Source organism: Mauremys reevesii, linkage group 13 (assembly GCF_016161935.1).
Source record: "Mauremys reevesii isolate NIE-2019 linkage group 13, ASM1616193v1, whole genome shotgun sequence".
In the NCBI taxonomy this organism is placed as follows: Eukaryota; Metazoa; Chordata; order Testudines; family Geoemydidae; genus Mauremys; species Mauremys reevesii.
In genome coordinates this window covers 182533-207675 of record NC_052635.1, presented here as the reverse complement: position 1 = coordinate 207675, position 25143 = coordinate 182533, and the positions used below count along the sequence as shown (strand labels likewise).

The window sequence follows — 25143 nt, the reverse complement described above, 5'->3', positions numbered from 1 at the left end:
TGGGCACAGGCAGCTCCCAACTCCTGGCTCGAGGGGATTCAGGCCAGGCAGCGGGGACGATGTTGGGGGCCATGTCCCCCCGGCCCCAATAAGCAGCTCACAAAGCTCCAGCCCCTCCCACTTTAATCAGCTCCAGAGGCATAGCCTGGCGTAAGAGCAAAGTCTGTGCCATCACCACCTCCCACCGGGTCCCCGGCCGTGTCTGCGCCAGGCGCTGCCCGCACTCAGAACAGGCTCCATCCCGGCCACGCCGCTCACTTCACAAAGACCACGCTGCTGTTGGAGTTGCGAGAAGCCAGCCAGGCTAGGAACACATCCCTGCGAAGGGAGACAGAGAGAGTGTCAGCAGGTGAGAGGGAGGGGTGCCCGGGGACATGGGGGAGGCGCAGCACCCCCCTCACCTGCAGTGCTTGACGACGCACTCACTGCTGCAGTACTCGTTGTCCCAGTCGCTGCTGCTGACGGGCAGGTTGTCGCAGCCGGAGCGCACGCAGCGGGGCCGGGGCGACAGCCCCACAGGGGACTCGGACACCAGCTCCACGTCCATCTGCGTCGGGGACTCCACCTGGGCGGGGGGAGTGGGGTCACTGGCTGCGGGGCGACGCCCTGGGGCGTCTCCCCGAATCACGCCCCTGCCGCCGGGCCACTCCCGCCTCAGCGTGCTACGACCTCACGCACCCGACTGCACCCCCGCGCCCAGCCCGTCCCCACACAGCGCCCCTTCACCACCCCCTGCAGCCAGGCCACTCCCACCTCAGCAGGCTACGACCTCACGCACCCGACTGCACCCCCGTGCCCAGCCCATCCCCACACAGCGCCCCTTCACCACCCCCTGCAGCCAGGCTACGACCTCACGCACCCGACTGCACCCCCGTGCCCAGCCCGTCCCCACACAGCGCCTTCACCACCGCCTGCAGCCAGGACACTCCGCCCCAGCAGGCTACGACCTCACGCACCCGACTGCACCCCCGTGCCCAGCCCGTCCCCACACAGCGCCCCTCCACCACCCCCTACCGGGCCACTCCCGCCTCAGCATGCTACAACCTCACGCACCCAACTGCACCCCCGCGCCCAGCCCGTCCCCACACAGCGCCCCTCCACCACCCCCTGCAGCCAGGCCACTCCCGCCTCAGCAGGCTACGACCTCACGCACCCGACTGCACCCCCGTGCCCCGCCCCTCCCCACACAGCGCCTTCACCACCCCTACCGGGCCACTCCCGCCTCAGCGTGCTACGAGCTCACGCACCCGACTGCACCCCCGCGCCCAGCCCCTCCCCACACAGCGCCCCTCCACCACCCCCTACCGGGCCACGCCCGCCTCAGCAGGCTACAACCTCACGCACCCGACTGCACCCCCGTGCCCAGCCCCTCCCCACACAGCGCCCCGCCACCCCGCGCCCCGCCCCCACCCCCACCCCGGCCACTCCCGCCTCAGCAGGCTACAACCTCACGCACCCAACTGCACCCCCGCGCCCAGCCCGTCCCCACACAGCGCCCCTTCACCACCCCCTGCAGCCCGGCCACTCCCGCCTCAGCAGGCTACGACCTCACGCACCCGGCTGCACCCCCGTGCCCAGCCCATCCCCACACAGCGCCCCTTCACCACCCCCAGCAGCCAGGCTACGACCTCACGCACCCGACTGCACCCCCGTGCCCAGCCCGTCCCCACACAGCGCCCCTTCACCACCGCCTGCAGCCAGGACACTCCCGCCCCAGCAGGCTACAACCTCACGCACCCGACTGCATCCCCGTGCCCAGCCCGTCCCCCCACAGCGCCCCTCCACCACCCGCTACCGGGCCACTCCCGCCTCAGCATGCTACGACCTCACACACCCAACTGCACCCCCGTGCCCAGCCCATCCCCACACAGCGCCCCTTCACCACCCCCTACCGGGCCACTCCCCTCAGCAGGCTACGACCTCACGCACCCGACTGCATCCCGCGCCCAGCCCGTCCCCACACAGCGCCCTTCACCACCCCTACACCCAGCCTACCCCGCGGCGGGCCACTCCCACCTCAGCATGCTACGACCTCACGCACCCGACTGCACCCCCGCGCCCAGCCCATCCCCACACAGCGCCCCTCACCACCCCTGCAGCCAGGCCACTCCCGCCTCAGCAGGCTACGACCTCACGCACCCGACTGCACCCCCGCGCCCAGCCCGTCCCCACACAGCGCCTCACCACCCCTGCAGCCAGGACACTCCGCCTCAGCAGGCTCGACCTCACGCACCCGACTGCACCCCGCGCCCAGCCCGTCCCCACACAGCGCCCCTCCACCACCCCTACACCCAGCCTACCCCCCGCGGCCGGGCCACTCCCACCTCAGCATGCTACGACCTCACGCACCCGACTGCACCCCCGCGCCCCGCCCCTCCCCACACAGCGCCCCTTCACCACCCCCAGCAGCCAGGACACTCCCCCCTCAGCAGGCTACGACCTCACGCACCCGACTGCACCCCCGCGCCCAGCCCGTCCCCACACAGCACCCCTTCACCACCCCCTGCAGCCAGGCCACTCCCGCCTCAGCAGGCTACGACCTCACGCACCCGACAGCACCCCGTGCCCAGCCCATCCCCACACAGCGCCCCTTCACCACCCCTACCGGGCCACTCCGCCTCAGCATGCTACAACCTCACGCACCCAACTGCACCCCATGCCCAGCCCATCCCCACACAGCGCCCTTCACCGCCCCTGCACCCAGCCTACCTGCGCGGCCGGGCCACTCCCACCTCAGCATGCTCGACCTCACGCACCCAACTGCACCCCGTGCCCAGCCGTCCCCACACAGCGCCTCCACCACCCTCACCGGGCCACTCCCGCCTCAGCATGCTACAACCTCACGCACCCAACTGCACCCCCGCGTCCAGCCCATCCCCACACAGCGCCCCTCCACCACCCCCTACCGGGCCACTCCCGCCTCAGCAGGCTACGACCTCACGCACCCGACTGCACCCCCGTGCCCAGCCCCTCCCCACAGCGCCCCTTCACCACCCCTGCAGCCAGGCCACTCCCGCCTCAGCAGGCTACGACCTCACGCACCCGACTGCACCCCCGCGCCCAGCCCATCCCCACACAGCGCCCCTCCACCACCCCCTACCGGGTCACTCCCGCCTCAGCATGCTACAACCTCACGCACCCAACTGCACCCCGCGCCCAGCCCATCCCCACACAGCGCCTTCACTGCCCCTGCAGCCAGGACACTCCTGCCTCAGCAGGCTCGACCTCACGCACCCGACTGCACCCCGTGCCCAGCCCATCCCCACACAGCGCCCCTCCACCACCCCCTACCGGGCCACTCCCGCCTCAGCAGGCTACGACCTCACGCACCCGACTGCACCCCCGTGCCCAGCCCTTCGCCACACAGCGCCCCGGCACCACCCCCTGCAGCCCGGACACTCCTGCCTCAGCAGGCTACTACCTCACGCACCCGACTGCACCCCGTGCCCAGCCCGTCCCCACAGCGCCCCTCCACCACCCCCTGCAGCCAGGACACTCCTGCCTCAGCAGGCTACAACCTCACGCACCCGACTGCACCCCGTGCCCAGCCCGTCCCACACAGCGCCTCCACCACCCCCTGCAGCCAGGACACTCCTGCCACAGCATGCTACAACCTCACGCACCCGACTGCACCCCCGCGCCCAGCCCATCCCCACACAGCGCCCTTCACCACCCCTGCAGCCAGGCCACTCCGCCTCAGCAGGCTCGACCTCACGCACCCGACTGCACCCCGTGCCCAGCCCATCCACACAGCGCCTTCACCACCCCTACCGGGCCACTCCCGCCTCAGCATGCTATAACCTCACGCACCCAACTGCACCCCGCCCAGCCCATCCCCACCTGGCGCCCCTTCACCACCCCCTACCGGGCCACTCCCGCCTCAGCACGCTACAACCTCACGCACCCAACTGCACCCCCATGCCCAGCCCATCCCCACACAGCGCCCCTCCACCACCCCCTGCAGCCAGGCCACTCCCGCCTCAGCAGGCTACGACCTCACGCACCCGACTGCATCCCCGTGCCCAGCCCATCCCCACACAGCGCCCCTTCATCACCCCCTGCAGCCAGGACACTCCCGCCTCAGCGTGCTACGACCTCACGCACCCGACTGCATCCCCGCGCCCAGCCCGTCCCCACACAGCGCCCCTTCACCACCCCCTGCAGCCAGGACACTCCCGCCTCAGCAGGCTACGACCTCACGCACCCGACTGCATCCCCGTGCCCAGCCCCTCCCCACACAGCACCCTTCACCACCCCTACACCCAGCCTACCCCGCGGCGGGCCACTCCCCCCTCAGCACGCTACGACCTCCCGCACCCGACTGCACCCCCGTGCCCAGCCCATCCCCACACAGCGCCCCTTCACCACCCCCTGCAGCCAGGCCACTCCCGCCTCAGCAGGCTCGACCTCACGCACCCGACTGCACCCCGTGCCCAGCCCGTCCCCACACAGCGCCTCCACCACCCCTACCGGGCCACTCCCGCCTCAGCATGCTACGACCTCACGCACCCTACTGCACCCCCGCGCCCAGCCCTTCCCCACACAGCGCCACTCCACCACCCCCTGCAGCCAGGACACTCCTGCCTCAGCATGCTACAACCTCCCGCACCCAACTGCACCCCCGTGCCCAGCCCGTCCCCACACAGCGCCCCTCCACCACCCCCTACCGGGCCACTCCCGCCTCAGCATGCTACAACCTCACGCACCCGACTGCACCCCCGCGCCCAGCCCATCCCCACACAGCGCCCCTTCACCACCCCCTGCAGCCAGGCCACTCCCGCCTCAGCAGGCTACGACCTCACGCACCCGACTGCACCCCCGTGCCCAGCCCGTCCCCACACAGCGCCCCTTCACCACCCCCTGCAGCGAGGACACTCCCGCCTCAGCAGGCTACGACCTCACGCACCCGACTGCATCCCCGCGCCCAGCCCGTCCCCACACAGCGCCCCTTCACCACCCCCTACACCCAGCCTACCCCCCGCGGCCGGGCCACTCCCACCTCAGCATGCTACGACCTCACGCACCCGACTGCACCCCCGCGCCCAGCCCATCCCCACACAGCGCCCCTTCACCACCCCCTGCAGCCAGGCCACTCCGCCTCAGCAGGCTACGACCTCACTCACCCGACTGCACCCCCGCGCCGAGCCCTTCCACTCACTGCCCCCCTTCACCACCCCCTGCAGCCAGGCCACTCCCGCCTCAGCAGGCTATGACCTCACGCACCCGACTGCACCCCCGTGCCCAGCCCATCCCCACACAGCGCCCCTTCACCACCCCCTACCGGGCCACTCCCGCCTCAGCATGCTACAACCTCACGCACCCAACTGCACCCCCATGCCCAGCCCATCCCCACACAGCGCCCCTTCACCGCCCCCTGCACCCAGCCTACCTGCCGCGGCCGGGCCACTCCCACCTCAGCATGCTCGACCTCACGCGCAACTGCACCCCGTGCCCAGCCCGTCCCCACACAGCGCCTCCACCACCCCTTACCGGGCCACTCCGCCTCAGCATGCTACAACCTCACGCACCCAACTGCACCCCGCGCCCAGCCCATCCCCACACAGCGCCTCCACCACCCCTACCGGGCCACTCCGCCTCAGCAGGCTCGACCTCACGCACCCGACTGCACCCCGTGCCCAGCCCATCCCACACAGCGCCCTTCACCACCCCTGCAGCCAGGCCACTCCCGCCTCAGCAGACTACGACCTCACGCACCCGACTGCACCCCGCGCCCAGCCCATCCCCACAGCGCCCCTGCACCACCCCGTTCCGGGCCTCTCCCGCCTCAGCATGCTACAACCTCACGCACCCAACTGCACCCCCGCGCCCAGCCCCTCCCCACACAGCGCCCCTTCACTTCCCCCTGCAGCCAGGACACTCCTGCCTCAGCAGGCTACGACCTCACGCACCCGACTGCACCCCCGTGCCCAGCCCCTCCCCACACCGCGCCCCCGCCACCCCTACCGGGCCACTCCCGCCTCAGCAGGCTACGACCTCACGCACCGACTGCACCCCGTGCCCAGCCCGTCCCCACACAGCGCCTCCACCACCCCTCCAGCCCGGACACTCCTGCCTCAGCAGGCTACCACCTCACGCACCCGACTGCACCCCCGTGCCCAGCCCGTCCCCACACAGCGCCCCTCCACCACCCCCTGCAGCCAGGACACTCCTGCCTCAGCAGGCTACAACCTCACGCACCCGACTGCACCCCCGTGCCCAGCCCGTCCCCACACAGCGCCCCTCCACCACCCCCTGCAGCCAGGACACTCCTGCCTCAGCAGGCTACAACCTCACGCACCCGACTGCACCCCCGGGCCCAGCCCGTCCCCACACAGCGCCCCTTCACCACCCCCTGCAGCCAGGACACTCCCGCCTCAGCAGGCTACGACCTCACGCACCCGACTGCACCCCCGTGCCCAGCCCATCCCCACACAGCGCCCCTTCACCACCCCCTACCGGGCCACTCCCGCCTCAGCATGCTATAACCTCACGCACCCAACTGCACCCCCGCGCCCAGCCCATCCCCACACAGCGCCCCTTCACCACCCCCTACCGGGCCACTCCCGCCTCAGCACGCTACAACCTCACGCACCCAACTGCACCCCCATGCCCAGCCCCTCCCCACACAGCGCCCCTACACCACCCCCAGCACCCAGCCCACTCCCGCCCCAGCCGGCTACGACCTCACGCACCCAACTGCATCCCCGTGCCCAGCCCATCCCCACACAGCGCCCCTTCATCACCCCCTGCAGCCAGGACACTCCCGCCTCAGCGTGCTACGACCTCACGCACCCGACTGCACCCCCGCGCCCAGCCCGTCCCCACACAGCGCCCCTTCACCACCCCCTGCAGCCAGGACACTCCTGCCTCAGCAGGCTACGACCTCACGCACCCGACTGCATCCCCGTGCCCAGCCCATCCCCACACAGCACCCCTTCACCACCCCCTACACCCAGCCTACCCCCCGCGGCCGGGCCACTCCCACCTCAGCATGCTACGACCTCACGCACCCGACTGCACCCCCGTGCCCAGCCCATCCCCACACAGCGCCCCTTCACCACCCCCTGCAGCCAGGCCACTCCCGCCTCAGCAGGCTACGACCTCACGCACCCGACTGCACCCCCGTGCCCAGCCCGTCCCCACACAGCGCCCCTCCACCACCCCTTACCGGGCCACTCCCACCTCAGCATGCTACGACCTCACGCACCCTACTGCACCCCCGCGCCCAGCCCATCCCCACACAGCGCCCCTCCACCACCCCCTGCAGCCAGGACACTCCTGCCTCAGCATGCTACGACCTCACGCACCCAACTGCACCCCCGTGCCCAGCCCGTCCCCACACAGCGCCCCTCCACCACCCCTTACCGGGCCACTCCCGCCTCAGCATGCTACAACCTCACGCACCCAACTGCACCCCCGCGCCCAGCCCATCCCCACACAGCGCCCCTCCACCACCCCCTACCGGGCCACTCCCGCCTCAGCAGGCTACGACCTCACGCACCCGACTGCACCCCCGTGCCCAGCCCATCCCCACACAGCGCCCCTTCACCACCCCCTGCAGCCAGGCCACTCCCGCCTCAGCAGACTACGACCTCACGCACCCGACTGCACCCCCGCGCCCAGCCCATCCCCACACAGCGCCCCTCCACCACCCCCTACCGGGCCACTCCCGCCTCAGCATGCTACAACCTCACGCACCCAACTGCACCCCCGCGCCCAGCCCATCCCCACACAGCGCCCCTTCACTGCCCCCTGCAGCCAGGACACTCCTGCCTCAGCAGGCTACAACCTCACGCACCCGACTGCACCCCCGTGCCCAGCCCGTCCCCACACAGCGCCTCCACCACCCCTGCAGCCAGGCCACTCCCGCCTCAGCGTGCTCGACCTCACGCACCCGACTGCACCCCGTGCCCAGCCCATCCCCACAGCGCCCTTCACCACCCCTACCGGGCCACTCCGCCTCAGCATGCTACAACCTCACGCACCCAACTGCACCCCGCCCAGCCCATCCCCACACAGCGCCTCCACCACCCCTACCGGGCCACTCCGCCTCAGCATGCTACAACCTCACGCACACAACTGCACCCCCTCGCCCAGCCCGTCCCCACACAGCGCCCCTTCACCGCCCCCTGCACCCAGCCTACCTGCCGCGGCCGGGCCACTCCCACCTCAGCATGCTACGACCTCACGCACCCAACTGCACCCCCGTGCCCAGCCCGTCCCCACACAGCGCCCCTCCACCACCCCCTACCGGGCCACTCCCGCCTCAGCATGCTACAACCTCACGCACCCAACTGCACCCCCGCGCCCAGCCCATCCCCACACAGCGCCCCTCCACCACCCCCTACCGGGCCACTCCCGCCTCAGCAGGCTACGACCTCACGCACCCGACTGCACCCCCGTGCCCAGCCCATCCCCACACAGCGCCCCTTCACCACCCCCTGCAGCCAGGCCACTCCCGCCTCAGCAGACTACGACCTCACGCACCCGACTGCACCCCCGCGCCCAGCCCATCCCCACACAGCGCCCCACCACCCCTACCGGGACACTCCCCCCTCAGCATGCTACAACCTCACGCACCCCACTGCACCCCCGCGCCCAGCCCTTCCCCCCCCCGCGCCCCTTCACTTCCCCCTGCAGCCAGGACACTCCTGCCTCAGCAGGCTACGACCTCACGCACCCGACTGCACCCCCGTGCCCAGCCCATCCCCACACAGCGCCCCTCCACCACCCCCTACCGGGCCACTCCCGCCTCAGCAGGCTACGACCTCACGCACCCGACTGCACCCCCGTGCCCAGCCCGTCCCCACACAGCGCCCCTCCACCTCCCCCTGCAGCCAGGACACTCCTGCCTCAGCAGGCTACAACCTCACGCACCCGACTGCACCCCCGTGCCCAGCCCGTCCCCACACAGCGCCCCTCCACCACCCCCTGCAGCCAGGACACTCCTGCCTCAGCAGGCTACGACCTCACGCACCCAACTGCACCCCCGTGCCCAGCCCGTCCCCACACAGCGCCTCCACCACCCCCTGCAGCCAGGACACTCCAGCCTCAGCAGGCTACGACCTCACGCACCCGACTGCACCCCCGTGCCCAGCCCGTCCCCACACAGCGCCCCTTCACCACCCCCTGCAGCCAGGCCACTCCCGCCTCAGCAGGCTACGACCTCACGCACCCGACTGCACCCCCGTGCCCAGCCCGTCCCCACACAGCGCCCCTTCACCACCGCCTGCAGCCAGGACACTCCCGCCCCAGCAGGCTACAACCTCACGCACCCGACTGCATCCCGTGCCCAGCCCGTCCCACACAGCGCCCCTCCACCACCGCTACCGGGCCACTCCCGCCTCAGCATGCTCGACCTCACACCCAACTGCACCCCCGTGCCCAGCCCGTCCCCACACAGCGCCCCTTCACCACCCCCTACCGGGCCACTCCCCTCAGCAGGCTACGACCTCACGCACCCGACTGCATCCCCGCCCAGCCGTCCCCACACAGCGCCCCTTCACCACCCCCTACACCCAGCCTACCCCCCGCGGCCGGGCCACTCCCACCTCAGCATGCTACGACCTCACGCACCCGACTGCACCCCCGCGCCCAGCCCATCCCCACACAGCGCCCCTTCACCACCCCCTGGAGCCAGGCCACTCCGCCTCAGCAGGCTCGACCTCACGCACCCGACTGCACCCCGCGCCCAGCCCGTCCCCACACAGCGCCTTCACCACCCCTGCAGCCAGGACACTCCCGCCTCAGCAGGCTACGACCTCACGCACCCGACTGCACCCCCGCGCCCAGCCCATCCCCACACAGCGCCCCTTCACCACCCCCTGCAGCCAGGCCACTCCCGCCTCAGCAGGCTACGACCTCACGCACCCGACTGCACCCCCGCGCCCAGCCCGTCCCCACACAGCGCCCCTTCACCACCCCCTGCAGCCAGGACACTCCCGCCTCAGCAGGCTACGACCTCACGCACCCGACTGCACCCCGCGCCCAGCCCATCCCCACACAGCGCCTCCACCACCCCTACACCCAGCCTACCCCGCGGCCGGGCCACTCCCAACTCAGCATGCTACGACCTCACGCACCCAACTGCACCCCCGTGCCCAGCCCATCCCCACACAGCGCCCCTTCACCACCCCCTGCAGCCAGGCCACTCCCGCCTCAGCAGACTACGACCTCACGCACCCGACTGCACCCCGCCCAGCCCGTCCCCACACAGCGCCTTCACCACCCCTGCAGCCAGGACACTCCGCCTCAGCAGCCTACGACCTCACGCACCCGACTGCACCCCCCGGCCCAGCCCGTCCCCACACAGCGCCCCTTCACCACCGCCGCCCTGGCCACTCCCGCCTCAGCATTCTATTAACTCCCGCACCCGACTGCACCCCCGCGCCCAGCCCATCCCCACACAGCGCCCCTTCACCACCCCCTACCGGGCCACTCCCGCCTCAGCACGCTACAACCTCACGCACCCAACTGCACCCCCATGCCCAGCCCATCCCCACACAGCGCCCTCCACCACCCCTGCAGCCAGGCCACTCCCGCCTCAGCAGGCTCGACCTCACGCACCCGACTGCATCCCGTGCCCAGCCCATCCCCACACAGCGCCCCTTCAACACCCCTGCAGCCAGGCCACTCCCGCCTCAGCGTGCTACGACCTCACGCACCCGACTGCACCCGCGCCCAGCCCGTCCCACACAGCGCCCCTTCACCACCCCTGCAGCCAGGACACTCCTGCCTCAGCAGGCTACGACCTCACGCACCCGACTGCATCCCGTGCCCAGCCCATCCCCACACAGCACCCTTCACCACCCCTACACCCAGCCTACCCCCCGCGGCCGGGCCACTCCCACCTCAGCATGCTACGACCTCACGCACCCGACTGCACCCCGTGCCCAGCCCATCCCCACACAGCGCCCCTTCACCACCCCTGCAGCCAGGCCACTCCCGCCTCAGCAGGCTCGACCTCACGCACCCGACTGCACCCCGTGCCCAGCCCGTCCCCACACAGCGCCTCCACCACCCCCTACCGGGCCACTCCCGCCTCAGCATGCTACAACCTCACGCACCCAACTGCACCCCCGCGCCCAGCCCATCCCCACACAGCGCCCCTCCACCACCCCCTGCAGCCAGGACACTCCTGCCTCAGCATGCTACGACCTCACGCACCCAACTGCACCCCCGTGCCCAGCCCGTCCCCACACAGCGCCTCCACCCCTTACCGGGCCACTCCCGCCTCAGCATGCTACAACCTCACGCACCCAACTGCACCCCCGCGCCCAGCCCATCCCCACACAGCGCCCCTTCACCACCCCCTACCGGGCCACTCCCCTCAGCAGGCTACGACCTCACGCACCCGACTGCACCCCCGTGCCCAGCCCATCCCACACAGCGCCCTTCACCACCCCTGCAGCCAGGCCACTCCGCCTCAGCAGACTACGACCTCACGCACCCGACTGCACCCCGCGCCCAGCCCATCCCCACAGCGCCCCTCCACCACCCCTACCGGGCCACTCCCGCCTCAGCATGCTACAACCTCACGCACCCAACTGCACCCCCGCGCCCAGCCCATCCCCACAGCGCCCCTTCACCGCCCCTGCAGCCAGGACACTCCTGCCTCAGCAGGCTACAACCTCACGCACCCGACTGCACCCCCGTGCCCAGCCCGTCCCCACACAGCGCCCCTCCACCCCCCCCAGCAGCCCGGCCACTCCCGCCTCAGCGTGCTACGACCTCACGCACCCGACTGCGCCCCCGTGCCCAGCCCAGCCCCCCACAGCGCCCCGCCACCCCCTACCGGGCCACTCCCGCCTCAGCAGGCTACGACCTCACGCACCCGACTGCACCCCCGCGCCCAGCCCATCCCCACACAGCGCCTCCACCACCCCTACCGGGCCACTCCGCCTCAGCATGCTACAACCTCACGCACCCAACTGCACCCCCGCGCCCAGCCCATCCCACACAGCGCCCCTTCACGCCCCTGCAGCCAGGACACTCCTGCCTCAGCAGGCTACGACCTCACGCACCCGACTGCACCCCCGTGCCCAGCCCGTCCCCACACAGCGCCCCATCACCACCCCCTGCAGCGAGACACTCCGGCCTCAGCAGGCTACGACCTCACGCACCCGACTGCACCCCCGTGCCCAGCCCGTCCCCACACAGCGCCCCTTCACCACCCCCTACCGGGCCACTCCCGCCTCAGCGTGCTACGAGCTCACGCACCCGACTGCACCCCCGCGCCCAGCCCATCCCCACACAGCGCCCCTCCACCACCCCCTACACCCAGCCTACCCCCCGCGGCCGGGCCACTCCCACCTCAGCAGGCTACAACCTCACGCACCCAACTGCACCCCCGTGCCCAGCCCGTCCCCACACAGCGCCCCTCCACCACCCCCTACACCCAGCCTACCCCCCGCGGCCGGGCCACTCCCACCTCAGCATGCTACAACCTCACGCACCCAACTGCACCCCCGTGCCCAGCCCGTCCCCACACAGTGCCCCTTCACCACCCCTACACCCAGCCTACCCCCGCGGCCGGGCCACCCCCACCTCAGCATGCTACGACCTCACGCACCCCACTGCACCCCCGTGCCCAGCCTGTCCCCACCCAGCGCCCCTCCACCACCCCCTACCGGGCCACTCCCGCCTCAGCATGCTACAACCTCACGCACCCGACTGCACCCCTGCGCCCAGCCCGTCCCCACACAGCGCCCCTTCACCACCCCCTGCAGCCAGGACACTCCTGCCTCAGCAGGCTACGACCTCACGCACCCGACTGCACCCCCGTGCCCAGCCCGTCCCAACACAGTGCCCCTCCACCACCCCCTGTACCCAGCCTGTCACCCCACCCCTCCATTACCCCCTGCACCCAGCCTCTCCCCCATGCTATCCCTCCCTGTCCCCCTGAACCCAGCCCATCCCCCATCCCCTCCATGACCCGCTGTACCCAGCTGTCACCCCTCCACAACCCAACACCCCCCTGCACCCAGCCTATCCCCCCACGACCCACATAGAGAACCCCCAGGTCATCTACACCCCTCCAGTCCATCCCACCCCATGGCCTCTGAATGTGCTGGCTCTTTGCCCCGCCAGCCGCTCATCGACCGCAGGGCAGGGGAGAAATACAAGGACACAGGAGGCACCGTGTCTCAGTCCAGCCCTCCCCTGACCAGGAGCAGGGCCACAGGACCCCCGTTCCCTCCCCCTCACCTCGGGCACCACGTCAGCCGTGATCATCTCCACAGGCTCCGGGGAGCCCTGGGGCTCTGGGCTGGGCCGCTCGGGACTGGCCTCCTCGGGCTGCAGGGTAACAGGCTGGATCTGCAGGGCTGGCGGAGGCAGGATCTTGATCTGCAGGGGCGGGGGCTGCTGCTGCAGGTGGAGCCGCACCTTCTGCTGCAGGGCGGGCTGCTGCATGGCCTGCAGGGGTGGCGGAGGCTGCAGGACAGCGACCTGCTGGGCAGGGGGCTGGGGCGGGGGCATCTGCTGCAGGGGCGGGGGCTGGAGCCGGGGCAGCTGCATGGAGGAGGCGGCCGCGGCAGCGGCCGCCGCAGCCTGCAGCACAGAGCGGGTGACGATCTGGGTGGCGCCCGTGCCCAGCTGCAGCCCCCTGGAGGTGACAGAGGTGACGGGGATGACAGTGACCACCCCGCCCTGCGAGGACAAGGGCAGCATCTGCTTGGGGATGATGATCTTGGTGAAGCTGGGCTGGGCTGGCGGCGGCGAGCAGAGGTTCCCGGGGGCGGGCACTGGCTGAGGGGTGGCCGGTGGGGACTCGAGAACTGGCGAGGGGGCAGGGGGCGTGGGGGCCGGCGAGGGAGCCGTGGGGGCTGGAGCTGGCGCTGGCTGGGGAGCTGCTGGGGGCGGCACTGGGTTCAGGTCCAGCTCCGCCGTCTCGGCTGCCGTCTGCAGAGAGGGAGAATAAAGATTAGCCCAAGAGCAGAGAAAGCAGGCGGGGGGAGGCCATGAACAATGCAGGGCAGCCTCCTCCTCCCTGGAACAACCCAGAGAGGAGCCCTAGGGGAGAACGGACGAGCCGGAGCCTCCTGCCAGGCGCGGGAGAAGCAGCTGGAGCAGGGACCTTCCGAGAACTTGCTACAGTTTTGCTGGACTCCCTCAGCCGTTTTCTCTGACCCTCTCCCTCCTCCATCTCTGCTTCGTTCCACCCTGCTCCTCATCCAGCCCCCCTCTCTCCGCTGAGCCCAGCCCACCTTCAGAACTGCAGGGCGCAGAGCGGCTGCTTGCTGCCCTCAGCCTGGGACTAGGCATACAGCACCGAGCGCAGTGACACACCTGGAGAGCCCGATAGGCCGCCAGCGCCTTCAGATACTCCTTCTTCGCCGCCTCCGTCTTCCGCTTGTAAACCTGGCGAGGAAGGACAGGGGGTGAGCAGCAACACCCACCCCCAGCTCTGCCCCTCCCCAGCCCTCGCCTGCCTGTGCTCTTCCCCCCAGGCTCCCACTGCCCTACCCACCTGTTTCTGCTCCTCGCCCAAGCTGTCCCACATGGAGGCCACGATCTTGGAGACCTCCCCGAAGGTGGCGTTAGGGTTCTGGCCCTTGATGGCGGCCTGTGTGTCACGGAAGAACAGGGCATAGGCCGAGACTGGTTTCTGCGGCTCATTTGGGTCCTTCTTCTTCTTCTGCTTCTTGGCAGGTTTCTGCTTCCGCCCCACGTCCAGCACCACCGGCGCAGCCTTCTGGGCTGGCACCTGCTGCTGGAGACAGACCTCACCTTCAGCAGCACACATGGGGGAGCCAAGCGCCCGGGGGCGGGTGGGGGGAGCGGGAGCGAGGGGCCCCGGCGCTGCCCACAGAGGGGGGGAGGAGCGGGAGCGAGGGGCCCCGGCGCTGCCCACAGAGGGGAGGAGGAGCGGGAGCGAGGGGCCCCGGCGCTGCCCTCAGAGGGGAGGAGGAGCGGGAGCGAGGGGCCCCGGCGCTGCCCTCAGAGGGGAGGAGGAGCGGGAGCGAGGGGCCCCGGCGCTGCCCTCAGAGGGGAGGAGCGGGAGCGAGGGGCCCCGGCGCTGCCCTCAGAGGGGAGGAGCGGGAGCCAGGGGCCCCGGCGCTGCCCACAGAGGGGGGGAGGAGCCGGAGCGAGGGGCCCCGGCACTGCCCACAGAGGGGAGGAGCGGGGCGAGGCCCAGCGCTGCCCACAGAGGGGAGGAGCGGGAGCGAGGGCCCGGCGCTGCTGGGGATGGAGAGGCCCTGGCGCTGACCAGGTGGGTGGGGAGGAGCAGGGGCGAGGGCCCCGGCGCTGACCGGGGATGGGGAGGAGCGGGAGCGAGGGGCCCCGGCGCTGCCGGGGATGGGAGGAGCGGGAGCAAGGGGCCCCGGCGCTGCCGGGGATGGGGAGGAGCGAGGCGAGGCCCGGCGCTGCTGGGGGATGGAGGCCCTGGCGCTGACCGGGTGGGTGGGGAGGAGCAGGAGCGAGGGGCCCGGCGCTGCCCGCAGGGGTGGGGGAGGCGGGAGCGAGGCCCTGGCACTGCCGGGAGGGGATGGGGAGGAGCGGGAGCGAGGGCCCTGGTGCTGCCGGGGCGGGGATGGGAGGCGGAGCGAGGGCCCGGCACTGCTGGGGATGGAGGGGCCCTGGCGCTGCCCGGGTCGGTGGGGAGGAGCGGGGCGAGGCCCCGGCGCTGCCCAGGGGATGGGGAGGAGCGGGAGCGAGGGCCTCTGCACTGCCCAGGGGATGGGGAGGAGCGAGCGAGGCCCGGCGCTGCCCAGGGGATTGGGGAGGAGTGGGAGCGAGGGGCCCCGGCGCTGCCCAGGGGCGGGGATGGGGAGGAGCGGGGCGAGGCCCAGCGCTGCCGGGCGGATGGAGGCCCTGGCGCTGCCCGGGGGTGGGGAGGAGCGGAGCGAGGGGCCCGGCGCTGCCCAGGGGATGGGGAGGAGGCGAGCGAGGCCCGGCGCTGCCCGGGGATGGGGGAGGAGCGAGCGAGGCCCGGCGCTGCCCGGGGATGGGGAGGAGCGGGCGAGGCCCCGGCGCTGCCCGGGGATGGGGAGGAGGCGGGAGCGAGGCCCAGCGCTGCTGGGGATGGAGGGGCCCTGGCGCTGCCCAGGGGGGTGGGGGGAGGAGCGGGAGCGAGGGGCCCCAGCGCTGCCGGGGAGGAGCGGGAGGCGAGGGCCGGCGCTGCCGGGGCGAGATGGAGGGCCCTGGCGCTGCCCGGGAGGTGGGGAGGAGCGAGGCGAGGCCCGGCGCTGCCCGGGGGGGGATGGGGGAGGAGCGGGAGCGAGGGGCCCCGGCGCTGCCCGGGGCGGTGGGGGGAGGAGCGGGAGCGCGGGGCCCCGGCGCTGCCCAGGGGAGGGAGAGGAGCGAGGCCCTGGCGCTGCTGGGGGGGGCCATGGCACAGGCACCAGCAGCATCTCACCCGTCTGAACTCCTCGGGCTCGTCCTCCTGCAGGGAGCTGGTGGGGGAGGGCGTGGTGGAGAGCCGCTCCTCGGGCGACTGGGCAGCGGGCGGTAGGATGGTGCTGCCCCCCAGGCTCAGGCCCAGCTGGGAGCTCAGCTCGGACTGGTCGATGGTGGTCAGCTGGCCGTGCCCCATCAGTGCCCCAGGGCTCATGGGCACGTCTATCGTGACGGGCGGGTTGGTGCTGTACTGGGTGCCCATGGAGTGATCCAGGTCCTGGGGGGGCAGACACAAAGCTGGGGGGCCGGCGCTGGGGGGCACTGTCCTTCCCCCGAGGAAGCCCCCGGCAGCACCAGCCTCCTGCAATACCCTAGTTTGCTGCTAGGGGGCACCAGCCCTGGCCCTCCCGGCATGTACATCCCCAGCCAGCCAGTAGGGGGCCCAGGCTCCTCCGCAGCCCACAGCCAGGCACTACCGGGCAGTGCCTTGCAAGGCAGCCCGCCCTCCCCTGCCCTGCCCTGCCCTGCCCAGCCCGGCCCGGCCCCTCACCATGGCCAGCCCCCCCGCCAGGAGCCCGCCGCCCTGCTCCATGAGGCTGTGGTTCATGCCCACGGGCATGTCGAGGGCCTGCACGCCATACTGGGTGGAGAAGCCGGCATCGGGCGCGCTGCTGGGGTCCCCCAGGTCATCGAAGTGCCCCACCACGTCTGAGACGGCCAGCGAGGGGTCGGCGTCCAGGGAGATGGGCGGGATCTCAAACTCCTCATCCCCCAGGCTGGGGGTGTGGAACGTCTGCAGAAAGGTCGGAGACTTGAACTTGGTACCCTGGTGCCCCCTTCCCCCGGCCAAGGTCCACCCCATCTCCCTGGTGCCCCACACTATCCTTCACCTAGCCAGGGCTCAGCCCCATGACCCTGGTGCCCCCCCTGCCCCCTCCCCGGGCCCAGCCCCATCACCCTGGGGTGCCCATCACTACCCCTTCCCCGGCCAGAGCTCAGCCCTCATCACCCTGGTACCCCCCTGCCCCCTCCCCCAGCCAGGGCCCAGACCCCACCTCCCTGGTGCCTCATAGTGATCCAGAGGATCTGTGCCACACCCTATCTTTTAAACTGTCCCTCGGAGGAACCCCTTCAGTGAACCAGACCCCCAGGGGGTCCCACTCTTCCTTCAGAGTCGGCCACATGGCTCCACGACCGAGCTTCTGGGCTCCAGCCCCCCTGCTTCACCCCAGGAAGTCCCACTGGGGCAGCAACGTTTTCCCTCACGGGTCCTTCTCACAATGACCCTCTTAGTTTCCTCTCTCTGCCTCTGCTAGTCGCTCATTCCCAGGTGAGCCTTGGTCTCCGCACGGGCCAGCTCCAGCCTCCTTCCATGGGCCTCCTCCCGCAGACCCTGCTCCGCTCAGCTCCCATCCCAAATCCATCTCCCATTTTCCACCCTCAGCCGCAATGCCATCTCACCTCTGCCCCCGACAGGAAGGGATGAGCCGTCCCCGTGATGGCCAGGTAATTGTCATTTCCTCCAGGGAACTACGGGGGAGAGAAGAGAAGTGGGCTGGTGAGGACCAGCCTGTGCCCTCGGTCTCTGTGCAAACCCCAGCCCACAGGCATTCAGCCCTGTACATGGGGTGACTGGCACCCAGTCCAGGCAGCAGCGAGGGGCAAACAAAGGAGTCCCAGGGGGGTTAATGGGGCTTTCCAGTCAGACACAGGCAACCACACCAGCCTCACCTGCACACACCAGAACCCGGGGCTGTAAGCTGGGCCAGCCACATTCGGGCAGGAAATCAGGCACCACTGTTGTTGGGTTTTTTTTGTTTTTTTTAACAATGAGGGTAATTAACCACTAGGACAAACTCCTGAGGGAAGTGGTGGAATCTCCATCTCATGAGGGCTTCAGAGACAGCCCGGAGACCATCCTGGAAGGTGCTTTAGGAAGACAGGCATTGTTGAGCTCTGGCCAGCAGGAACTGGGAGGAATTCTCTGGTCTGTGACACACAGGGTCCCTGATGGCTTTAAAAAAATCAATGAAAAGTCCCAGGGATTTAGTTTGAACCGTTTTCCAAACCAATTCAGTTACCCTGGTGCTGAGCCTTATAGAGATGCCCTCCTTACAGATTAAAGCAGGTACATTTCAGTTTGGGGCCACGCAAAATAACCAGTTAACCAACCCAAAATAAACTGGCTTTAATGGGAAATAAGGACACTCACGTGCTTCTGTTATGGTTTAACCGAATTTAAACCAACCTCTTAAACTAGCACAACAAGCTGCCAGGCTAAATAGTGCCTTCAAAGGTTTTATTTTGTCTAGATTTGAAAATTAATCCGGATTAAGGCAGGGAGAATTTAAACTACAGCTCTCCACATGTATTAACTCACTGCTTTGTCACAGGCTCCCTGTGGAAGCTGAGGCAAGTCACTGAGGGCTTGTTTACGTGGGACACTCAGAAAAGTTAATCCAATTTAGCAAGTGTGAATTTAAAGTGGATTTGTTAAACTGCACACAACTCCTGTGTGGACAGTCTTATTCAGCATTTAAGTGGCCATAATTAACTAACTTTACTTAACTTCAAAGTGAGTTAAGTTAAATGTGGTTTAACTAATTCACTTCAAATGAATTCACATTAATTTTCCTGAGTGTCTCATGCAGAGGAGCCCTTAGCCTTTCTGCCTTAGTCCCCCAGCCATACAGAGGGCATACTAGCACAGTGCTGCCTCTCAGGAGCACTGGGAGAAGAAATACACTCAAGATTGTCAGGCACTCAGATACTCTAGAAGTACTTTAGCTTGTTCCTGTGTAGCTGAATCCACTTTCATAGCAGAGCTATTCCTGAACAAGTCCATGTGCAGACAAACCCAATGCCTGCAGTTTAACCCACATAAACTGGGCTCAAGCCAAGCCCTGGTCTAGGTTTAGTGGCAGAGCTATGTTTGTGACGAGTGTGACATTTATGCCAGAAAAACCCCACAGAAGCCACAGTAAAACTGGTATAAAAAGATATGCTAGGAGAGCTTATTTCGCTTCCCGGCACAAACACTTTTATACCAGCAGAGCTGTCTCTTCAATGGCTACCTTAACGCTGCTGACATGGCCATGTTTACGTGTAGACAAGACCTGGCTCACAGCCTTTTTGTCACTCTAAGGTGGCCTAGGGATCTGGGATTTCAGCCTGACCCACAGGGATCTCTTTGAGGATGGGATTTTACACAGGTTCAATCGAACGAGAGTTCGTGAGTGGATGCTCAGTTTCCAGGTGTGAGTCAAACTGCCTGAACCAGTTTCACGCCAGCAGGAGGCAGGTGTTGGTCACAATCCAATCTCTTCATTACTTTGGCGTAAGGCTTCGTCTACACTAGCACGGGTTAGCTGGCAGAGCTGGACACCAGTGCAGCTCTGCTGCCAACGCTGCCCTAGCAGAGATACGCCTGATGCCAGTCCAAGAGAAACTGGATTTAAACAGGACACAGCTCAGGTCAGCTCCCAGAGCCAAATGAGCTGCACCAGCAAATGCGCTTTTGTGTTGGCATCACCACGCCCAGGGGGTCCCAGCTCCATTATTCTGGGGGGAGGGGGTCAGGTGTGTGTGTTACACATGGACGATGGCAAAACCTTTACATGCAGAACAGGTCTGAGCCTCTGACTTCAGCACTCCCCAACCACCTCCCCAGACCCCCACAATCACCCCCTAGGCCCCCAACCACTCCCCAGCCAGCCACAAACATTCCTCTTGAACCACCCCCACCTCCCCAGTCCCCCACAACCACCCCAAGCCCCTACAACCTCCCCAAGCCACCTCTCCAGCCCCCAACCACCCCAGCAACCACCCCTTAGCCCCAACCACTCCCCAGCCCGCTGCAAACATTTCTCTGCAACCACCCCCACCTCCCCAACCACCCCAAGCCCCTACAACCTCCCCCAAGCCACCCTCCCACCCCAGACACCTCCCTCGCCCCTCAACCACCCCCCAGCCCGCCGCAAACAGTCCTCTGCAACCACCCCCACCTCCCCAGCCCCCAACCACCCCTGCAGCCACCCCTGCAACCACCCCCAAGCCCCTACAACTGCCCCAAGCCACCCTCCCACCCCCAGACACCTCCCTAGCCCTCAACCACCCCCAGCACGCCGCAAACATTCCTCTGCAACCACCCCCACCTCCCCAGCCCCCAACCACCCCAAGCCCCTACAACCGCCCCCAAGCCACCCTCCCACCCCAGACACCTCCTAGCCCCTCAACCACCCCCAGCACGCCGCAAACATTCCTCTGCAACCACCCCCAGCCCCCAACCACCCCTGCAGCCACCCCTGCAACCACCCCCAAGCCCCTACAACTGCCCCCAGCCCTCCCCAGCCCCACAACCACCCCCTCAGCCACCCCCTTCACCTCCATGGTCCCAGCAGCCGCCACCGCCTGCGAGTCTGTGAGCGACCCCCCACCCCGAGCCCTCTCCCGGAACCGGAAATCGCCGTCCTCCCGTGCTCCCCTGTTCTCCCCCCGCCGCCGCTGTTTGGCGTCACTTCCGGTACAAACCCCAAGCCCCCCCCCGGTAGAGCTGGGAGTGAGAGACAGCGGGACGCCCGGGCGGCCAAAGCGGCTGGAGAGCAACCGAGTTTAGCTCTCCCAGAGCTAGAATGGCGCCGGAAGTAGAAATGGTACTGGGTGAGGGATAGAGCGGCGCTGGAAATAGAGCAGTAGAGCTGGCCCTATGCTAGGGCTAGAACGGCTCCGGAAGTGGATAATAGAGTCGGCATCGGAAGAAGGCTAGAGCGTACCGGAAGTAGAGCATAGAGTAGGCTCCGTGCTGGGGATATAGCGGCGCCACTCGCCGGAAGTAGTGCAGTGGAGACGGGTGACGGCACAGGTGGGGATAGAGCGGCACCAGGTGTAGAGCAGTAGAGTCGGAGCCTGGGCGGGGATAGAGAGGCCCTTGGCGGACCTGGTTGGGGCATCATGTCTTACGCTTATCTCTTCAAATACATCATCATCGGGGACACCGGTACGGTGGGGGAGGGGCGCTGGGCCCGTCCGGGCGGGGGGGGGGTCACTCACTGCCCCAGCCCCCCCGGGCCCCGGCTGCGGGGGGCCCAGGCGGGCCCGGGCCTGAGAGTCTCGTTTTGTGCCCCCAGGTGTCGGGAAATCCTGTCTCCTGCTGCAGTTCACCGACAAGCGCTTCCAGCCCGTTCACGACCTGACCATCGGTGACGGGCGGGGCTGCGGGGCAGGGCTGCGGCGGGAGGGGGCACTGACAGGGCTGGGCTGGCCGGGGCTGCGGGGCGGAGGGGTGGAAGGGGGCCTGGGCACTGACAGGCTGGGCGGGGCTGGGCTGGCCGGGGCTGCGGGCGGAGGGGGGCACTGACAGGGCTGGGCGGGGCTGGGCTGGCCGGGGCTGCGGGCGGGAGGGGGCACTGACAGGGCTGGGCGGGGCTGGGCTGGCTGGGGCTGCGGGCGGGAGGGGGCACTGACAGGGCTGGGCGGGGGCTGGGCTGGCTGGGCCTGCGGGCGGGAGGGGGCACTGACAGAGCTGGGCTGGCTGGGCCTGCGGGCGGGAGGGGGCACTGACCGAGCTGGGCTGGCCGGGGCTGGGGGCACTGACAGAGCTGGGCTGGCCCGGGGGCGGAGGGGGCACTGACAGAGCTGGGCTGGCGGGGCTGGGCGGGAGGGGGCCACTGACACAGCTGGGCTGGCCGGGGCTGCGGGCAGGAGGGGGCACTGACAGAGCTGGGCTGGCCGGGGCTGCGGGGCGGAGGGGGCACTGACAGAGCTGGGCTGGCCGGGGCTGCGGGCGGGAGGGGGGGGCACTGACAGAGCTGGGCTGGCCGGGGCTGCGGGCGGGAGGGGGGGCACTGACAGAGCTGGGCTGGCCGGGGCTGCGGGTCGGGAGTGAGAGGCACTGACAGAGCTGGGCGGGGGCTGGGCTGGCAGGGGCTGCGGGTCGGGAGTGAGGGACACCGGCAGAGCTGGGGGGGGCAGGGCTGGGCTGGCAGGGGCTGCAGGTCGCGAGTGAGAGGCACTGACAGAGCTGTGTACTGTACTGGGCCTGCCCCATTGGGTCCCCCTTTTGATGGTTTCTGCTGTTGTGTCTTTCTGCCAGGTGTGGAGTTCGGAGCTCGGATGATCAACATTGACAGCAAACAGATCAAGCTGCAGATCTGGGACACAGTGAGATGGGGCGGACACTGACGGGGGAGGCTGGATTCACAGTTGTGGGGAACAGTGGGGCTGGGAGACATAGCTGAGGAGGTGTGGGGTAGGTAGCTAGGAGCAGTGGGAGTAATGGGGCTGGGAGCTGTGGGGTGTGGTTACGCAGAGGGTGCTGGGGATTGTACTGCAGCTGTGGCGCAGGGGAGGAGGTGGGTGTGATGCAGAGGAATAGGGTGACTAGGAGAAGCCAGGTGTGGCTGGGGGAGCCGGGGGACCCAGCAGGGAAGTGGAGCCAGGTGAGCAGCTGCATTCACCCCCTTTTTCTCTCATCCAGGCCGGGCAGGAGTCTTTCCGTTCCATCACCCGTTCCTACTACCGTGGTGCAGCTGGAGCATTGCTGGTCTATGACATCACCAGGTAAGGCCTGGCTCCCTCACCCCACACTCCCCTCTCTCTTGCGCTCAAAGCCTGGGGGCCGTCTGTCCCCGCAGCACCTTTCAACCCCTTCTCTGGCCCGCAGGCGGGAGACCTTTAACCACCTGACCTCGTGGCTGGAGGACGCTCGGCAACATTCCAGCTCCAACATGGTCATCATGCTTATCGGCAACAAGAGGTAACTGAAGTGGTTGGGTTCCAGGGCAGGTCCATGCCGAGATCTGCTGTCAAGGAGCTGAAGGAGCGGCCAGACGGTTTCTCATCTCCGGGGGGGTGTAGGAACCCCGGGGGGAGCTGATATCTGCAGGGTCGGATGGGAAGCTGGCTTTCTGTGAGGGGATTCTCTGGGCAGTGCATGGATTCAGGGTGAAGCATGGTCATCCCTGCCAGGACAGGCTCCACAGCCGAGGGCAGGGCTCCCACCGTGGCCTTTGGGGGGCCCTAGGACTCACCAGGGCAGGACCCTTGCCCAGCCATGCTCACCCCCCACCTGTGGTGTCCCCGCAGTGACCTGGAGTCCCGGCGGGATGTGCAGAAAGCAGAGGGAGAGGCCTTCGCGCGGGAACATGGGCTGGTCTTCATGGAGACCTCAGCCAAGACGTCCACCAACGTCGAGGAGGTGACCGAGGGGAAAGGGGGACTGGGATCACGGCCTGGGACTGCCCCTTCTCCCTCTCTCCCGCAGTCCCCCCATCCACTCTCCCGCCCCATCCCCCCACCCACTCTCCCACCTCATTCCTTCCTGTTCTGCCCACCCCATTCCCCTTCCCACACTCTCCGCTCGGCCAAGACAGCTGTCAGTGGCAGAGGGGACTAGAAGGGACCTGGGGTCACCTCCCACAGTGCCCCTTTCCACACCCCGTTACACCCAGGAGCCCCCTCTCCTTACAGCAGGCTAGGGGGTGCATCTGGGAGCCACATCCTGGGTGCAGGGGACAGACGCCTCCAGGCCAGCCTGCTTTCAGCTCCACGTGTGTTGGGTTTTCAGGCCTTCATTGACACAGCCAAGGAAATCTACAGGAAGATTCAGCAGGGGCTCTTTGACGTCAACAATGAGGTGAGCCAGACCCCCCCACTTCTTGTCCCACCTGGGCCTCATTGCTCATCCGCTGGGGCCTGCAGGGCCTTCTGCTTGGGGGGTGCCTCGGCACTGCCATCCTGGATGTCTGGGTTCCCACTTCCTCTGCCAGGCATATGTTGCAGGAGTGAGTGCCCCATGCTGCTATCTCAGATGCCTGGGTCCCTTCCCCTAGGGGTCAGGAGCTCTGTGAGATCTTCTATGGGTGATGGGATCCCATTCCGAGACCCAGTGTCTTGTTGCAGGGCCCGCAGAGGCAGCGCCCTCTCCTGTCCATACCCGAGTAACCTTCCCTCTCTCTTCTAGGCGAATGGCATCAAGATCGGGCCCCAGCAGCCGTCGGGGGCAGCTCCTGGCGCCGGCTCTCGCCACAGCCCCCAGGGCTCAGGAGACAGCTCGGGCTGCTGTTGAGCCCCGCGTTGATGCCAGTGCCCCTGGAGTGGGGGGTCATCCTCAGCTCCCCTGGGGCTGAGACCAGCCCACCCCAGTCCCTGGTGGGGAAGGTGGCTCCCTGGCTGAGCCGTGGAGGTGGGAGGGGGCTCGTGACTCCTGTCCCGACCCCATGGAGGGGAACAGGTGTCCCCTGACGCACGCCTGGGGGGTGGTTAAAGACCCTGCCCATGGTTCCACACCCCCAAACATTCCTTCTTGTGGAGGGGGGGGGAGGGCAGAGCCTGGTCTGGAGTCTCCCCCCGTCAGTGCCTTTTCGCTTCAGCTGCATCTCTTGCTGCCTGGGCCCCAGTGAGGCCCCTGCTTCCCTGGGGCTTGTGGGTCCCAACTGGGGGGCCCCCCACCCTGTTTGTGTGTTCCTGGCCAGGTGCCCAGCCCCCACCCCTCAGCCTGTATCGGCTTTTATCGTGTACTCCCTCTCTGTGGCTCCTCGTCTTATTAAACGTGTGCATGTCTGTAACCCGCACTCGCTGCATCTCTGCTTATGGGGCGGGGCACCATGGCGTGGTCCTTCCCCTCCCAGAGCCGGGGAGAGAACCCGGGAGTCCTAGCCCGCTCTAACCACTAGACCCCACTCCCCTCCCAGAGCTGCGGAGAGAACCCAGGAGTCCTAGCCCACTCTAACCACTAGACCCCAGTCCCCTCCCAGAGCTGGAGAAAGAACCCAGGAGTCCTAGCTCCCACCCACCCCCCCTGCT

The 25143-nt window shown here is 68.4% G+C and overlaps 2 protein-coding genes across 6 annotated transcripts; one reads left to right on the top strand and one right to left on the bottom strand.

The window, feature by feature from the left end:
- Nucleotides 1–106: 106 nt before the first annotated feature.
- Nucleotides 107–20844, bottom strand: TOX4 (TOX high mobility group box family member 4). Of its 3 annotated transcripts, none has more exons than XM_039498335.1 (9): nt 20725–20844; nt 17803–17871; nt 16892–17134; nt 16361–16618; nt 14471–14710; nt 14290–14361; nt 13207–13902; nt 402–565; nt 107–318 (listed from the first exon to the last, which is right to left on the bottom strand). In XM_039498335.1, exons 1-9 carry the CDS (start codon nt 20728–20730, stop codon nt 255–257), a joined length of 1812 nt encoding a protein of 603 aa, XP_039354269.1. In that variant the 5' UTR covers nt 20731–20844; the 3' UTR covers nt 107–254. The 3 variants fall into 3 exon arrangements, with proteins under 3 accessions (XP_039354269.1, XP_039354268.1, XP_039354270.1); XM_039498334.1 differs by having other exon boundaries at nt 14471–14713; nt 20725–20843; XM_039498336.1 differs by lacking the exons at nt 17803–17871; nt 20725–20844 and having other exon boundaries at nt 14471–14713; nt 16983–17109.
- Nucleotides 20845–20920: 76 nt separating this feature from the next.
- Nucleotides 20921–24911, top strand: RAB2B (RAB2B, member RAS oncogene family). 3 transcript variants are annotated; one of them, XM_039498340.1, is made up of 8 exons: nt 20921–20993; nt 21468–21539; nt 22433–22500; nt 22817–22899; nt 23003–23095; nt 23425–23536; nt 23906–23974; nt 24302–24911. In XM_039498340.1, the coding sequence occupies exons 3-8, from the start codon at nt 22453–22455 to the stop codon at nt 24404–24406; spliced, it is 510 nt and encodes a 169-aa protein (XP_039354274.1). In that variant the 5' UTR covers nt 20921–20993; nt 21468–21539; nt 22433–22452; the 3' UTR covers nt 24407–24911. The 3 variants fall into 3 exon arrangements, with proteins under 3 accessions (XP_039354274.1, XP_039354272.1, XP_039354271.1); XM_039498337.1 differs by lacking the exon at nt 20921–20993 and adding an exon at nt 21064–21337; XM_039498338.1 differs by lacking the exons at nt 20921–20993; nt 23425–23536 and adding an exon at nt 21046–21337.
- The last annotated feature ends 232 nt before the right edge of the window (nt 24912–25143 follow it).

Coding starts and splice junctions, on each gene's coding strand:
- TOX4 (XM_039498334.1), bottom strand. Junction 14,362..14,470: donor TGGGCGAGGAGCAGAAACAG/GTGGGTAGGGCA, acceptor CTTCCTCGCCAG/GTTTACAAGCGGAAGACGGA. Junction 13,903..14,289: donor CGGCCTATCGGGCTCTCCAG/GTGTGTCACTGC, acceptor CCCTCTCTGCAG/ACGGCAGCCGAGACGGCGGA.
- RAB2B (XM_039498337.1), top strand. CDS start 21,292: ATGTCTTACGCTTATCTCTTCAAATACATCATCATCGGGGACACCG. Junction 21,540..22,432: donor CGTTCACGACCTGACCATCG/GTGACGGGCGGG, acceptor TCTTTCTGCCAG/GTGTGGAGTTCGGAGCTCGG. Junction 23,537..23,905: donor CGTCCACCAACGTCGAGGAG/GTGACCGAGGGG, acceptor TTGGGTTTTCAG/GCCTTCATTGACACAGCCAA.